At 39.5% G+C, this 15,680-nt stretch overlaps 1 protein-coding gene across 2 annotated transcripts in view; it reads left to right on the forward strand.

Moving 5' to 3' along the window:
* The first annotated feature begins 388 nt into the window (after positions 1-388).
* The window catches only part of PPP1R12A (protein phosphatase 1 regulatory subunit 12A), a 170,245-nt gene continuing 154,953 nt past the window's right edge, over positions 389-15,680 (forward strand). Inside the window, exon 1 of one of the 2 annotated variants that reach the window (XM_061639655.1) lies at positions 389-913. In XM_061639655.1, the coding sequence (XP_061495639.1) occupies positions 677-913 (237 nt within the window). In that variant the 5' untranslated portion in view covers positions 389-676. The remainder of the gene's footprint in view (positions 914-15,680) is intronic. The other variant, XM_061639656.1, reaches the window with a different exon arrangement.

Here is a 15,680-nt window from a genome sequence, read left to right on the forward strand (position 1 = left end):
ATTCCATACGCGTTTCCTCAGAGGTAAGCCCAGCTGAATTCAATGGAACTTGCTTCTTAGTAAGCGTGCACAGGCTTACAGTCGTGTAATGTAACCCCGTACATGCTCTACTCGGGGAAGTATTTCTCACCAGTTTCAGTGGGACTTACTCTCAAGTCAGTGACCAGAAGATTCCATACTCTGTTTTGCAAACTAGTCAGTCGTCGTTTCGCTAACCATATTAGAACAAAAAAAACCCCACTCGTCCACTATCGTCGCTTTCCATCGCTGCAACCCCTCGATTAACGATTCATCTCCCTCAGCACCGGGCACTTCCCTCCAATATCCCTCAGAGCTCACTCAAAAGTAAACTTCATTCGTCGCCGCTTCTCGTTAGAGCTGTCGCGAGATTATGTCAAGGAAGCCGGGACCTTTTCTTTCCGCCTCAGCTCGCTCTAGTTAGCTAACTAGTGACAGAGAGCGCGAGATAGGCGCGTGGGGATTCTCGGGTGGTTCTTTAGGACGCTGTGGGCGGGGTGAGGCTGCAGCGCTCTTTCGTTCAGCCGCGCGGTGTTCTGTGGGATACAGGCGGTGCTTTGCTTCTCCGCCTTCTCCTGGGTGCGGAACGCCGCCGCTGAGACAAGCAGGGCGAGCGAGCGATAGCTAGTTAGAGAAAAGAACCAGAGCCGAGTAGGGCATGAAGATGGCGGACGCCAAGCAGAAACGGAACGAGCAACTGAAGCGCTGGATCGGCTCCGAGACCGACCAGGAACCGCCCGTGGTTAAGCGCAAGAAGACCAAGGTGAAGTTCGACGACGGCGCCGTCTTCCTGGCTGCCTGTTCGAGCGGCGACACCGAGGAGGTGCTTCGCCTGCTGGAGCGCGGCGCCGACATCAACTACGCTAACGTGGATGGGCTCACCGCGCTGCACCAGGTTTGTGTCTGACCGTCCAGGGCTCGGCCTAGCCTAGTTTGGACTGGGAAGGAGGCTCTGCTACTGAGAGGATGGGGCTGGGGCCTGCGCCGCTTCCCACCACTCCTCCTAGGATAGGGAGGCTCCTGGCTGGCCGAAAAACTCTTTCCTCTGAGCGCAACGAGGAAGCCTTTGGGTCGGGGGGGGGGAGGGTCGGGACCCGTTCTCCCTGTTCCCGGCTTTTCGAGTGGAGCCAAGCGGCTGCGCACATCCTTGTTGGTGCCGGAGGAATGTTTGTGTTTTGCTGAGGAGGGTGCCTGCCTGCCTCCTGCCTAGTTGGGTGGGTTAGGCCGGTGAGCCTGGCCTTCCGTTGGTGGTAACAATTGTGGGTCTCCTTTTCCTTCGTGTCTGTATTTCGTAGGGTTGAGGTGAGGCTTGGGGAGGAGGGAACTGGGAAAAGGCTCGAGTGCTCCACCATTTGTTCCCGGTGTTTGGCTGGAAATTGAGAGAATAGGTCCCTACCTTCACGAAGGGGGTAACTTCGGGCAGTGATGAGGTGGTGTCGGTTCCGCAGTTTGCCGTTGATTAATGGCTACCATTTCCTGTTCCCCTTGTTTCCCAAATTAGTAGAAGTGTGGACGCTGTCGACCCCTTTCCAGAAAAGCCTCCCTCTCCTCCATCCTAAATGCTTACACCCTAAACGTTTATGTTACAGGGTTTTAGTGGTGCTTGTTCTGCAGTGTGCACTACAACCTTGCATGTTCCTCAAGTGTGAAAAACTGTAAAATCGTTAGTGCAAATTACATTTTTTGTTTAGTACACTCTTCAAAATTTATGTTTTAGTGAAGATGGAAGGGACATTGATTGTGAAATTTTCTCAAAATGGATGCTTTGTGCATGTTAAAGTTTTATAGCAGTCTGATTGGAATCTCATAGTGTTAGCCAAATAAGGAAAGACTGTGGCAAACTGAAGATAATGTGGGTTTGCTTGAATATGGTTAAGCTCTATTAACAGGCGAAAAGCAGTAACAACATTAAGGTTACTGAATATCAGAAAAGCAAGTATAATCACTTTGAAAAAATTGTCAATTTTTGTTTTGAACAGCAGTTGTCTTGAGAGTTTTATAGGGTCATACTAATTAGTATCTCCTGTTGATTCAAGTGTCATCATCTTTATAGCATATAGTTAAGTGTATAGTGTTTTACTAATTGTCGAAATAGACTTCAGGTTAGTATGTATTAAAAACTTCTGATGATGAAATGAGTATGTGGGATGTTGCCCTGTTCTGTTGCTTCAAGATAGCTGAGGATTGTTTATATCTTGTGCATGTGTTTTTTTATTGTGCAAGGTGTATAATCAGTAGTGTCTCCTGAATAAAACCTGCCATTTGTCTATTGATAGGGTGTAATCAGTTCAGTAAATTCATACATCTTCTGTTTACAAAATAAGTTGCAGTAAGAAGAAACCAAAGAATAACTAAAACTCTTGTTGTTAGCATCAAATGTGACAAGACTACTTTCTGTAAATACTTGACTGACTTGCTAATCTTAACTGTGGTTTTTCACCTTGAGAAATGTTGCTGAGGCAGCATTTTATTGGTTTAGATGTTAATCTGTTCACAAGTCCTAGAAGATCCAAAATGTATAAAACCGTTTATAATGGTGGTAAGAAGATGGTGCTGTATTGCTAATGAAGTAATGATTGCTACAAGATTGTAGGGGCAAGGTACCTTTCTGGCTAGCAAATTCTGGGTGTCTCTGGTGGTATAATTCAACTATTTTACCTTTGTCAGTGTTAAACTTTCCTTTCTGTACTATTGGGGTGATGCCATTTCACTTAATATCATAACATGTGTTTGACTATGATATCATTTTGTATCTTGGAGACTTTTTGAACATAGGTGATTGAAAAGGAAATTGGATGCTTGAACGGTGTATGTTGTGCCTAAATACATTTGTCAAAAGGTAAAAAAACTTGACAGATGGAATTTGCTACTGTCTCTCCTGAGTGTATTTTTTTAGGTGTAGTGGATAATGAGACCTTAGACAAGACTTTAAATATGCTTATCTGTGTGTGAGCCCCATTGAACACAGTGGAACTTGCTTCTGAGTAAATATGTACATGATTGTACAAACTTGCTATACTTGCCCCAGCTAAGTTATAGTGTGGAGAAAACCAGACTTCAGCACCTTTCTGTATTGCATAAAGTGATGGAAAATATTGTTTCCAATAGCTTTCCAAGATATAAACAACTTTCCACGTCAAACTGTATTGACAGTATAGCTTTTTTAAATTTGGAATTTCATGGACTATATAGAGCTCATCATACATTCTTAAAAGTAAAACTTATTCATACTATTGAAATGTCACTCAGTGCTTGCTAGGATCTTCTGTACTGTTAATGGAAACTGCTGCAATTGCTGGGCAAAATACATATGGTGGCTGGACCAGTTTCTGTTGGTGCTTACACATCATTTGTCAAGATTGAATTCTGAATGTACATTCTTATCAACAGAAATTGGTGCAATAAAAGCTATTCTGTTTTTCTTCTCTTGGTCAGCAAAGAGCCACCATTCCAAGCAATTTAAACCTAAGTATGTGATTTAGTGTTTTGACTAAGAACAGTATCACTGATTTAAAGAAGAGTGATTTACCTCTTATAGATTACTTCTTTGTTTTGTTATTTAGTGGCTTTTCTGTAGTGATAGCATAATTTTATGCTAAAGAGATGCATTGGTTTGTATATTTGTGAAGAAAGTCAGAAGAACCTTTTCAGTGCTGCATTCCTGGCAGATGCAAAAGGAGAGTGAAAGATGGCACAACATGGTCGGTTGATGGCAGTTCATATTTTTGAGTTTTGGTGGCTTCAGCGGGAGGAAGTTCTCCAAACAGAAGCCATGTTCATATCTACTTGCCAGTCTTTCTATGTTAGATCAAAAGCAACTGGAACAGAAGTATAGTACTCTTTTCGGGATGACTTAGTTTGGAGCTTTGTCTCTTTCTGTTTGAGAAAGATGCACTTTATTTAGTGTATCTTTCTATATGTAAATAAATACAGGAGACTTCCAAAATCTGTTGTCTTTTAAAGCTTTTCTTCATAAGCATTTGAGACACAATACTATTATGACATTTTATATGAATTGATTTTTCCATTTATAAGCTGTCTTGATGCATGTTAAAATATGCTATTGGCTAGAGTAATACATATAGCTGAAATGTTGTGCACACTTAGTTATAACATTGCATTTCCAAGATGCCTAAAGCAGCTCACAAAAATGAAAGTACATTTAAATGAGAAAAGCAAACCAGTAAATTAGAACTACTAATAAAATAATCACTGACCATGCCAGAAAAATCACTGAACCGCAATTAAAATACGTTTTACAACACTTGCAAAAGATGGATAAAAGAAGAGCAGTTCTTCACTTCAGTTGACAAAGCATTCCAGAACCTAGGGGCTTCAGTAGAAATGGCCCTATTCCTTGCCAGCCCTAAATTTATCTGGTATATAGAAGGCATACAGAGCACGGTTGAATTCCCAACTGGAGCTAAATATAAATTCATTATGCAGAGAGGTGGTCCCTCAGGTATATGTGCCCCATGCTGTGTTGGACATTAAATCTTAAAACGAGTACCTTGAATTGCACAAGAAGCACAAAGGCAACTATTAGGTTGTATGTGGGTATGCCTTGCAATATCTGTTAAAAAGAAAACATCCACATTTTGCACCAGTAGAAACTTTCAAGTCATATTCGAGGACATTATATTAGTCCAGTTTGGAAGCTACAAAAGCATGGATCCAGCATGGTAGGGTCCAGGAAGATTCAGAACCTCTGCAGCATGCAGCTGACTGATTAAAACACATTATGCAGTGGTTGTCACCTGCTGCTCAAAAAGTGGCCCTGGCTCCAGAACATCCTTAGGTTCCTAGTTAGATATGAGCATAGCTATCTAGTCACAACTTGAGAGGAGTCCCAATGAATAATTTTCCTCTTTAAACTTCCCTCGACCCACATGCTGCAAGCAACACATAAGATTGCTTTGTAAAAATTATATACCTACTGTGTATCCATTGACAGGATAATGAATAGTTCCATTTGTACTAATTCCTGCTTAGTACTTTCTAATCTAAAAGTAAACTTAAAATAATGATGTAAAGGATTTTAATTAACAAGATGACAAATTACAAGGCTTGTAAGAACTTGAAGAAGATTCAGGATGCGATTTGGAAAAGTGGCTTGAAGTGTTCGACGGAAACTTTGGGTATGTTCCAGTGAGACCTAAAATTTTTAAATCCTGTTGAGTTCACTAGAAGTGAATATTGACTTAAATGTCTTCTGTTAAAATCAATGGATTGAGCTCTGGGATATTGAGTACCTTAACAAGTGTAGGCTTAGCCCTACAATTTTTCATTTGTCCATTGTATTTTTTAAAAATGGTTCCATTATAAGTATTTTCAAGTTTCAGCTAAAAAAAGTGGTTTATCAGGCATTATTTCTTGACTTGAGCAACTGGTGTGTAAAGATGGGATAGAAATTGAAGCAAGCAGTAAATAAAGCAACAACTAGACTTTAATGATGCAGCTGTAGATTGATTATTTTTATTTTTTACATAGGAATTTGAAAAATAGGTAGGTTGTTTTGTAGTGGAGTGATTCTAATGCTTTATTCAATTGATAAGAGTCCATTATAAAGTACAGCTAAATGATTTTGCTTTGGGGGAGTGTAACTTTAAGCAGTGGGCATAATTGTATGTCTGTATTTTTATGCTGGGACATAAGCAGCTTTCAAGGAAGTCAACACAACAGTTGTGATGTTAAGACTTCAAGATGCTTAAACCTTTGGTGCTAAATACTAAATATTAAGCATAAGAACCTTTTAGCTATACTGTACATAGTTACGGTTATGTAAAGTTACAGAGTAAACTAGTGTGTGTTTGCCAGATTTTATACCAGTCACACAAACAGAGTTCCTGTTTGCGTTGTTGCTGAAGTGGCCCAAGATGATGAGATATTTCACTGTGATGCACTTGGTGTAAAAGATACAAAAATGTGTTGTTAGGAAGAACTCATAATAATGTAGCTTAGAAACGTAACCAAAGTAACTAGGGAGATTTGGTGACTGCTAGAAATATATGCTGTGTGGTATAGATAATTTTTCACAAAACACTGCCTGTAACCTATGAAAAAACACATTCTTTTAAGTCCAAGGTAGGTTGTCATCAAAGTCTTATAGAGAGGCATGTTTTTCACCATAGGCTTGGGTACTATGTAAGTCCCAGAAAGTAGACTAGATGCATGTAAAAAGACAACTGGGAAATAAATGAGTGGTGGGTGAAGGTACACCCTAGATTATTCTGATATAGTTAACTCTCAGTAAGTAACCATTTCTGCTAGTGACAAATGCTGCCTAGTTTTATACTTTTGAAGCTCATGAATCTATCAATATAAGAAGTTGCTGAATTAGAAACTTTTATCATTGTTTTTCAACTTCTGACATTTGTATATTTGCCCTTTAAAACATAGTGGTAGTATCAGCTGCATGAAAAGTCTGGGGACAATTAAAGAGAGAGTCTTTGCATTGACTCTGAAAAGGCTCCAGTTCCTTAGTTCCATTTAAGCCACCAAAACATTTATAGAGCCTGGAGGCTGTTTTTAATGTTACTTATCCTTAGGCTTCAACAGTTCTGCTTGGCGTGGTGAGTGTGGTGCTGCCCTCTGGTGAGAGTGATGACCAATGGTCCTTCCAGCTTTGAAGCAGTAGCAGTGAGTGGGGATCCCTGTCCTCTCTGAAGTTTGAGTTGGGCACCCCACTTTGGCCTATGGAGTGTCAAACTGATGGGAGATACCTTCCTTGACTGCTCAAGGTACCTTCAAGCAATGGTGTCCAAGTTAGCTCACTCCCTGCCTTCCCAGCCATTGCTGGGTGATGGGTCGATAGAATTTTTGGCTTGGTCAGCAGGGCCAGCCAAAAATGGTAGATTCCCTCCTTATCCTTATTGCCTTAAAAATGCAGCATGTGTGTGAATTGGCTCATATATATATATATTTGTGGCTTTTGAAGGGTTGGTATGAATGTTAGAACGTTAAAGAAACAATTGCTTGTGTGATAGAGGTTAACTCCATGTGAATATAGTTATAACTTTTCTGCTGGATGTATTTTTAAAGCTCAACTGTAATCATAAACTGAATGGAGGCATAGCATGGGTAACTAACTCACTTTGGGAAATGTGCATTTAATAACATTATTTTAAAATGTTATTAAAATTTAAAAACACAAGAACTTAACCTGGATATATGCCCTATATTACTTTTCTCATATTGCAATATACTTTGCATTCAGATTTCTTGGTTGCTTTGCTTAAGAAAGCAGAATCCAGCCACGTTTAGCACTTTTGAGTCAAATTGATTTCAGTAAGAGACCTAAGAATACACTGAGCACTCCCATTGGAATTAGTGGGATATAAAAGGACTTAATTTAAGCTGTTCCTAGTACTTCAAGTTTTGTAAAGTATTGTTTGTGTCCATTATATTGTTTAATTTTAGGGCTACTTAAAGTTCTTGCTTGACACTTTCAGATTTCAGAGACCTAGCCCCTGCTTATCACCTTGTTGTTGGGACTGGCTTCTTTGGACTAAATGGTACCATATAGGATGTTTGTTGAAATTTAGTTCTTTCTCCAAGCCTCTGGTGCTGTATAGAAAGCATACTCAGTGGTTGTGTCCACACAATTATGAAGCCAGGATGTGAGCTCCTTTACGTCTGAATCCTAGCAAGATGGAAGTGCTGTGGGTTGGTGGTTCCCGAATTTGGATAATTATTCAGTTGCCTGCTTTGGATGGGGTCATACTCCCTCTGAAAGAGCAGGTTTGTAGTCTGGAGGTGCTCATGGATCCATCTTTGTCGCTAGAGGCCCAGGTGACCTCAATGGCTAGGAATGGCTTTTTTCCAACTTTGGCTGTTGAGACAGTTACGGCCATTTCTGGACTGGGATAGCCTGACCAGGCTGGATTACTGTAATGTACTATATGGGGCTGCCCTTGATGTTGGTCCTGAAGCTGCATCTGGTGCAAAATATGGCAGCATGACTACTCACTGGGGCAAGTTTGAAGCAGCGTGTCACCACGCTGTGGAAAGAATTGCACTGGCTACCTGTTAGCTACCGGGCTAAGTTTGAGGTTCTGGTTTTGGTGTACAAAGTCTTATACAGCTTGGGACCAGGATACCTGAAAGATCATCTTACCCCTTATATAGCCAGGCGATCACTGCTCTGTAGGTAAGGGCCTCCTGCAGATACCATCTTACCAGGAGGTCTGTTCTGCACAACATAGGAAGCAGACCTTTAGTGTAGTGGCACCTACCATTTGAATTCCCTCCCCTTAAATATTAGGCAGGCGCCATCTCTGTTATCTTTTCGGCACCTACTGATGACCTTCCTCTTTTACCAAGACTTTAAGTAGAGACCTTATCCCAGTCTGCTTCTGTATTGGAATTGCTTTTTAATTTTTTTTAAAGCTTTTAAAAAAAGATGTTTTGTTTTAGTGTTTTAATTTAAAGATGCTTTGTCTTAATATATTTTAAAGTCTATTGTTAAGATTTTTTAAAGTGTTTTCATTGTTTTTGTTTGTTGCCCAAGGCTCCTACTTGGACAAAAAGCAGGATATAAATTTAATAAACGAATAAGTTGACTTGTGAGTCTGGCTTGTTTGAAAGCTTTCAATCCTAATTCCTGGTTTCTGTGCAATGGGAAGCTACGATTCATTGCAGCTTCCTGGCTTGTTTTGCCATTTGTGAAGGGACAAGTAAAACATCAGCAAAGGTAGTATAAGGAGCTCTGTGAATCCCGGTTTAATCAAATCCTGATTTAATATATAAAAGTGGCTGGTATCTTTCTCTCTTGCTGTTGATTAAATTGTCTCTAGGTTATCTTTCATGCTGTGTGTGCATGTTCATCTTGGGAGAGGGTTGTGTGGGAGAGGCACAAAATGTATGTCTGCTGTAGTGCATCTCAGTTCCTGTGTAATAGTATCAAATGCTCTGGGAGAACATTTTCCTGATATGGGAATCTGGCACTTGCAACAAGCCTTGGCATAGTGTAACATGAACATTAAGCATTTCCAAAAGTACTTTATGTTGAAGATGGATACATGTGTTCCTGAGGAAAAATAAGGTTTACATTCATAGATCATAGAATAGTTGAGTTGGAAGGGGCCAATTAAGCCATCGAGTCCAACCCCCTGCTTAATGTAGGAATTCAAGTAGAAGCATACCCGACAGGTAGCTGTCGAGCTGCCTCTTGAATGCTTCCAGTGTTGTAGAGCCCACCACCTCCTTAGGAAAGTGTTTCCATTGTCATACTGCTCTTACAGTTAGGGAGTTTTTCTTAATGTTCAACTGAAATCTGGTTTCCTTTAACCTTCCTCTGTGTGATAACCTTTCAAGTACTTGAAGAGTGCTGTAATATCTCCCCTCAGTTTTCTCTTCTTGTAGTTGAATTTTTTTGAAGATAGCTGTTTCACAGAACTTTGCTCAATTTCACTGCTTGTTTAGACTATCAGTATTTTAGAATGGTCATTTCTGTGGAAAAGACAATAGGATCAGAGTGGTGCGGTGTGTTTTACTGTTGGTTTCGTAACTCACTTGGCATATGCACTTAGATAAAAAGATATATATAGCTGTGTACACTAGTACATTGTACACATATGTTTTTCTGTATGTATACGTGGGAACATGCTGCTAACTGCAGCTTGTCTGTGAGTGTCATTGTAATAAAAAGTTTTATTATATGGGATATATTTTTCTCTACATGCATAGGGAGTGACCCTAAATTGTTACAGACATGGTTTACAAAAAACCTACCTCTCCTTTGGTTTGGGATAGGTAAAGGCAAAGTTTTCACACATTTCTGTTTTACTATTGTGGGCCAAATTCTATTAAAAATTGGGATTCAGAGAAAAGTACACCTGAGACAGATAATTAAAGGACTTTGGATGTTAGGAATGGCTTTTGAATGAAAATATCTACTGTTTTTCATTGGAAGTAGAACATCCTATGTTATGGATTTATACGTGCTTCATTACAGTGGTCTTAAACAATTTAGTTTACCTGCTGAGTACATATATCTATTGAGTACATAGTTTATCATATGAAGCTGTGCAAGAATATTTATGAAATTTGAAGTTGCAGGCAGATGAGTACTAATTGAAAGGTTCACAACCGCCTTTAAACTGTCTACATAAAATGCCACATCATTACATGCAAATGTTTGAAATCCTTATTAGCATGGTTCTGTTTATCTTTGCTTTGTTGATCTTGGTTAACTATAAAAAGGCAAACTTCACTAGAACTGCAAAATGGTAGGGCTCCTAGTAAGCAGTGCACGTTCTGATACTATCAGGTGGGCGGAGACATTCCAAATTCTCATGTATTCCTGGATACATTCCTGAAATGACTGTCAATGGAAACTGGCATAGAACAGAGGCTTTCCTCAGCTGTCACCTTCTTATAGTCTGTTAGTGTATTGTTAGAACAATAAAGAAATATGACTGGCTCATATTTGTAACAGAATGTTATCCTTGAATATCAAGAATGTGTTTATTGCACAATTGATTATAGAAATATAGTATTGCCAGCAAATGCAGTTTCTTAAGGTTGGAGAATTCCACTAGGAAATATTGTACATAAGATTCAAAACGTCAAATATCAGCCTGTATAAGAGAAGGGAAGCAAGGCATAATTGGAGAAAAAATGCATTGATAAAGGCTCACTATGCTGGAGTTTTTGTTGTTGTTGCTACTAGTGTTATGTTTAAGTTTGTAGTGTAGCACTCTGTTCCATAGAGTGAGAATTTGCTCTGCATCACCAATGTGCAAAGCCCCAGTGAGTTCACTGGGACTTAGTCACAGGTTATGTGTAGGATTGCACCTAAATCTACCATGCAAGTACAAGTGAATTCAACAGTAGCACCACAAAATAAGGTGAGGTTCAGTTTTAGTTTTCCTGTATGTGCTTGTCCAATCAGTTAATGTTGCCTGCATGAATGCTGGTAGGTGGTTCACCTGGGGCAAGTAAAATTGCTTCTGGGTAAGTAGTTTACCAGATTCACTGCCTTGTGATACATAGATACGTATGTTTCACTCTATTCTAAAAGAATAAACTTTAATTAAGAGTTTCAAAAAGTATGTAACTATGTAAAAGTATATAGCTGTTAAATAGAAATCTAATTGCTACATCTTGATCTGTAGAAAAATGTATTTTAATATGTTCTGAACAAAGCTTACAACATCAGTCTGTACGGGATCACATAAGAGAAGAGTAGTAAACTATCTTAATGGCAATTTTTCATTAGAAACAGTCAGTATATAGGTTCACTAATTATGGTTTCTTTTCTGTAATTATCATCATACATATATTAGAACTGTGAACTCTGCAGTTTACTTACATGAGAATCATAATGTGTCTTGTGACTAATTCTGTTGCTGTAATGACTTAGGTACTGTAAGACTTGAAATATGAACAGAGCAATCCTAAGCATGTGGGCCGTGTGTGTATGAGAGAAACCCTACCTTCCTGTTCATCAGCTCCCACTGGTGGTACATGCCCTGATCACCTCTCGTTTGGACTACTGTAATGCGCTCTACGTGGGGTTACCCTTGAAAACGGTCCGGAAATTACAACTGATACAAAATGCGGCGGCTCGACTACTTACGAATAGTCGCCGCCGAGATCACATCACACCAGTGTTGTTCGACCTACACTGGCTTCCAGTTGTTTTCTGAGCCCAATTCAAGGTGTTGGTATTGACCTTTAAATCCCTATACGGTTTCGGCCCAGTTTATCTCACGGAGCGCCTTCAACGCCACCAATTATGCCGCCCGACAAGATCGGCCACACAGGGCCTTCTCTCAATCCCGCCAACAAAAACAGCCAGATTGGCGGGTACAAGAGAGAGGGCATTCTCAGTGGTGGCCCCCACTCTTTGGAACTCCCTCCCACAAGATCTCCGGCATGCCTCTTCCCTAAATGTATTTCGGAAAGCCTTAAAGACCTGGCTTTTTCAGCAGGCCTTCGGGGTATCCGGGGAGGGTTAATCGATATAATTGTAATGCCTCCTACCCAGTTTTAATATTGTTGTTGTAGATCTATTGTTTTTATTGTATTACTGTATTTTATTAATTGTATTTTAATAATTTTGTAAGTCGCCTAGAGTGGCCATTGGCCAGATAGGCGTTGAAGAAATTAAATTTATTATTATTATTATTATATGAGATGGAGCAAACATTGCATCCAGAGGAGGAGATGACACAATCTAGACAAGATTACTGGCTAACCTGAAACTTTTCTTTCAATTTGGACAAAAACAATAGAAAGATCAATCAGCTGTAGCACGGGGAGCTCCAGCCATCGTGCTCCAGCTGACAGCGATCAGCTGTAGCATGGCGGCTGGAAATCCTGTGCTACAGCTGATTGTGTGCTACAGCTGATCGCTGTCAGCTGGAGCGCAGTGGCTGGAACTCCCTGTGCTACAGCTGATCGCTGTCAGCTGTAGAGTGGTGGCTGGAATACAGTAGGGCCCCACTTTCTGGTGGATTTTGCTTTTCGGCTGGGGCCTGGAACATAACCTGCCGTATAAGTGGGGCCCTACTGTAATGCTGTTGCTCAGCTTGAACCCAGATGAGTTGGAAGGATTGAATGAAGATGACAGTGTGGGTGAAAGGAACCAAGATGACCTCTATTGGTGGCAAACAAAAAAAAAGACCAAAAACCTGTGATTCCTCAAAGACCCACTGCAAGAGGGTCAAATAATCATGGCAGGAGAGTTCAGTCTCAGGATAGCAAACAGAATTAGGAAGTCACACAAAGGTGTTGAGAACACAAAGTTGTGTGTGTGTAAGAATAATTATAAATTTATACTTATGCAGTTAAGATAAGTATTTAAGCTTAAACAAGTGGGTGCAATGTCATTTAACACAACGTTTTGCTTGTCAGGAGGGTAGTGGAGAGGGGGAGATCACCACTTCTTGTACTTTGGTACTGTGATAGTGTTTATGCTCATTTGCACAGAGTTCCTTATCCAGGAGTTTTCCTGGTGTGGAGGGCAGTGGTTGTTAATGTTTTTTCTTGTTGCTGGTTCTGAAGAGTTTTTGTCCTTTGGGGTGAGGGGAAGGGAACAGGACGGGAAATTGTGGTGTTTTTTCTTTATTTTTCTTCCCGTTGAGATCAGTGGAAGGAAAAATATATGCCGCAGCTCCAAACTGGTTGGAGCCTAATCCAGGGATAGGTTGGGGAAACAATGAGGCTCAAGTGGGTCTAAGGCTGCCCACAACAGTCCCATTGAACACCGTGTTTTGGTCCCTGCTGCTGGCAGGAACACTGCTGCCAGTAGATCTGTGTACACAGAGTTTTCTGCAGGCATACTGAGAGCCTCTGGGATGGAGGGGTTGTTTCATCCCATCTTAACCCCTTTCAGTTTACCTTCAGTGAGAGTTAGGATTAGTCTACTATTTAACTGACAACTTTAAACATAGTTTCAGACTGCATGAATTACTACTCAGAAAAGGAATTAGTGATTTGGTTTGGTGGTTATTGTGTCAAGTACAGGTGCAGAAATGCAAATGACACTTTATCTTGAAATTCATATGATGGACTGTAGTGGGAATTAATAGATGCTGTTTAGACATAATGCATAATTATAATTTATTCAATATTTTCAGAATTGCTTCTGTGTCTGTTCCAATCTATCTGAAAATATAAATATGTTCAGTAAAACCGTTGAGTTCTTTCTCTTTCTAATAAAAAAATCTTTGTAGCGTTAGTAAACAGTCTCTCCTTTTGAATATAAAATGTAGTTTTCAGACCACATAAACTTTTCCTCTTTAATTGGAAATGTCAGTTGGGGCTATTGACCTCTCCATCCTGGAAGTCTCATTTTTTCTTTCTCATGTTTCATGACCGGCTAATATAGCACGACTTGTTTGAGTAGATACATATAATAATAATAATAATTTAATTTGTGTGTCGCCTATCTGGCCTATGGCCACTCTAGGCGACGTACAGTTCAATTGCAAAATGCATCACAATAAAATACAATATAACAGTAAAATAGTAAATATAGAATTGCCTGGTCATTTTTTGACAGTGCAAACCCTGATACTTTAATCAAAATCAAGATTGAAAAGTGGTTTGTCTCTATCTTGTATCATCTGTTTAGTAAGTTCTGAACTCTGCTTGAGTGAAAATTGTATTTGTATTTACTGCTTCATGAGCTCCATTAGCTATGAGTTTAAATTATGTGAAATGGTAAGATTTTTAGTTTTTATTTTCTTGCATAAAACATGCTTTCATCAGCACACTTTTGTATGCAGTTCCTCTTTTAGACTGTCTAGCCAGAAACCTGGGAGTTTATTAAAGTGTGTGGGGGAAAATGGGGTTTAATACCATATTGTCTTTATACTTTTAGAAGCAAGTATTTGTACTTTTGAGAATAGTTTTCTTAATCCATTAGAAGACTTCTGTCTGCTGGGCTGTTAGTTGTTCAGTTATATCTAGTATGAGCTGTAAGATCTAGTCCTTAATATTTGAACTGTTGGTGTTGGCCAGCCAACAAGGTTGCTCAGATTTTTTTTGTTCTTTGCAAGTAGTTGAGCAACCAGCACAGTGTGGTTCAGTTAGCAGTTAAAATGCAACTGGAAACGATTGCCCAATTTTTGCTCGGTACAAAATCAATCTCTATTCCTGTTCACCTTTTTCTTAAGTATATCAACATTCCTAACTAGATCAGGATTATGTTGCCGGTCCTGTCACTATAGATCAGCTGTGTTCAAAATTTATGAAATATTGTTGGTTAATAATGGACTTTGCAATCAGATTGAAGAGAAATGAAGTATCCTTTTAAAAACAAGTAAAAGCCATGGAGTTAAGTCCTCAAATATTGTGTGGGATCTAAATGGCCTGGACATGTGCTGAGACTTTTCAGCGGCTCTTTAGAGATGGATTTGGGGGTTAAGGGCCTTCAGTAGGAAAGAGGTTCTTACACCATAGCTTCCTGACTTCAAAATCTGGTACAATTTATTGCAGTATATGAAGATCACCAGTGTTTTAGTGTTCTTGTAAAATGATTTTAGGCACACACATGGGACATTGATTCCTGTCATTTATTGTACATTGAACTCTTAAGAGTGGTATACCTGCTTGTATTTGTATTTGGAAATCAGTGTGACTCAACATTTGCACTGGAAATTGTTTTACCACTTTAAAATAATTTATCCCCCCATAAATAAGTTAGGGATAGTTAACTCAAAATCAAAACCAGAGTTGTTTAAACTTTGTTCTCTTATCCTGTTCTTAATTCTGGCCATCAAAAGCTAATCCAAATAAAAAATGTGTTGGCATTTTTATTTTATTTATTTAAAACATTTATATACCGTATATTCCGGCGTATAAGACGACTGGGCATATAAGACGACCCCCAACTTTTCCAGTTAAAATATAGAGTTTGGGATATACTCGCTGTATAAGACTACCCCTGCTTATGACATGCAGGTACTTAGCAGGAAAACTGTCACTTGTAAACTTATAAATATTAATATTTGGATTGTCCAGTTGTTTTGTTTTTGTGCCTAGGAATTACCACCAAAAACTGGGGAAAGATGTGAGAAATCTTTTTTTTTTAAAGCAACATTAAATGCCTAGACTCTAGTTTCCAACACTATGGAGTATTTATTGATTGATTAAGAGAATTTATATCCTGCCCTTTTGCTGTTAAAAACAGAGCTCAGCACAGCTTACAA

The sequence above is a fragment of the Rhineura floridana genome, chromosome 8 (genome assembly GCF_030035675.1).
Source record: "Rhineura floridana isolate rRhiFlo1 chromosome 8, rRhiFlo1.hap2, whole genome shotgun sequence".
NCBI lineage: Eukaryota > Metazoa > Chordata > Lepidosauria > Squamata > Rhineuridae > Rhineura > Rhineura floridana.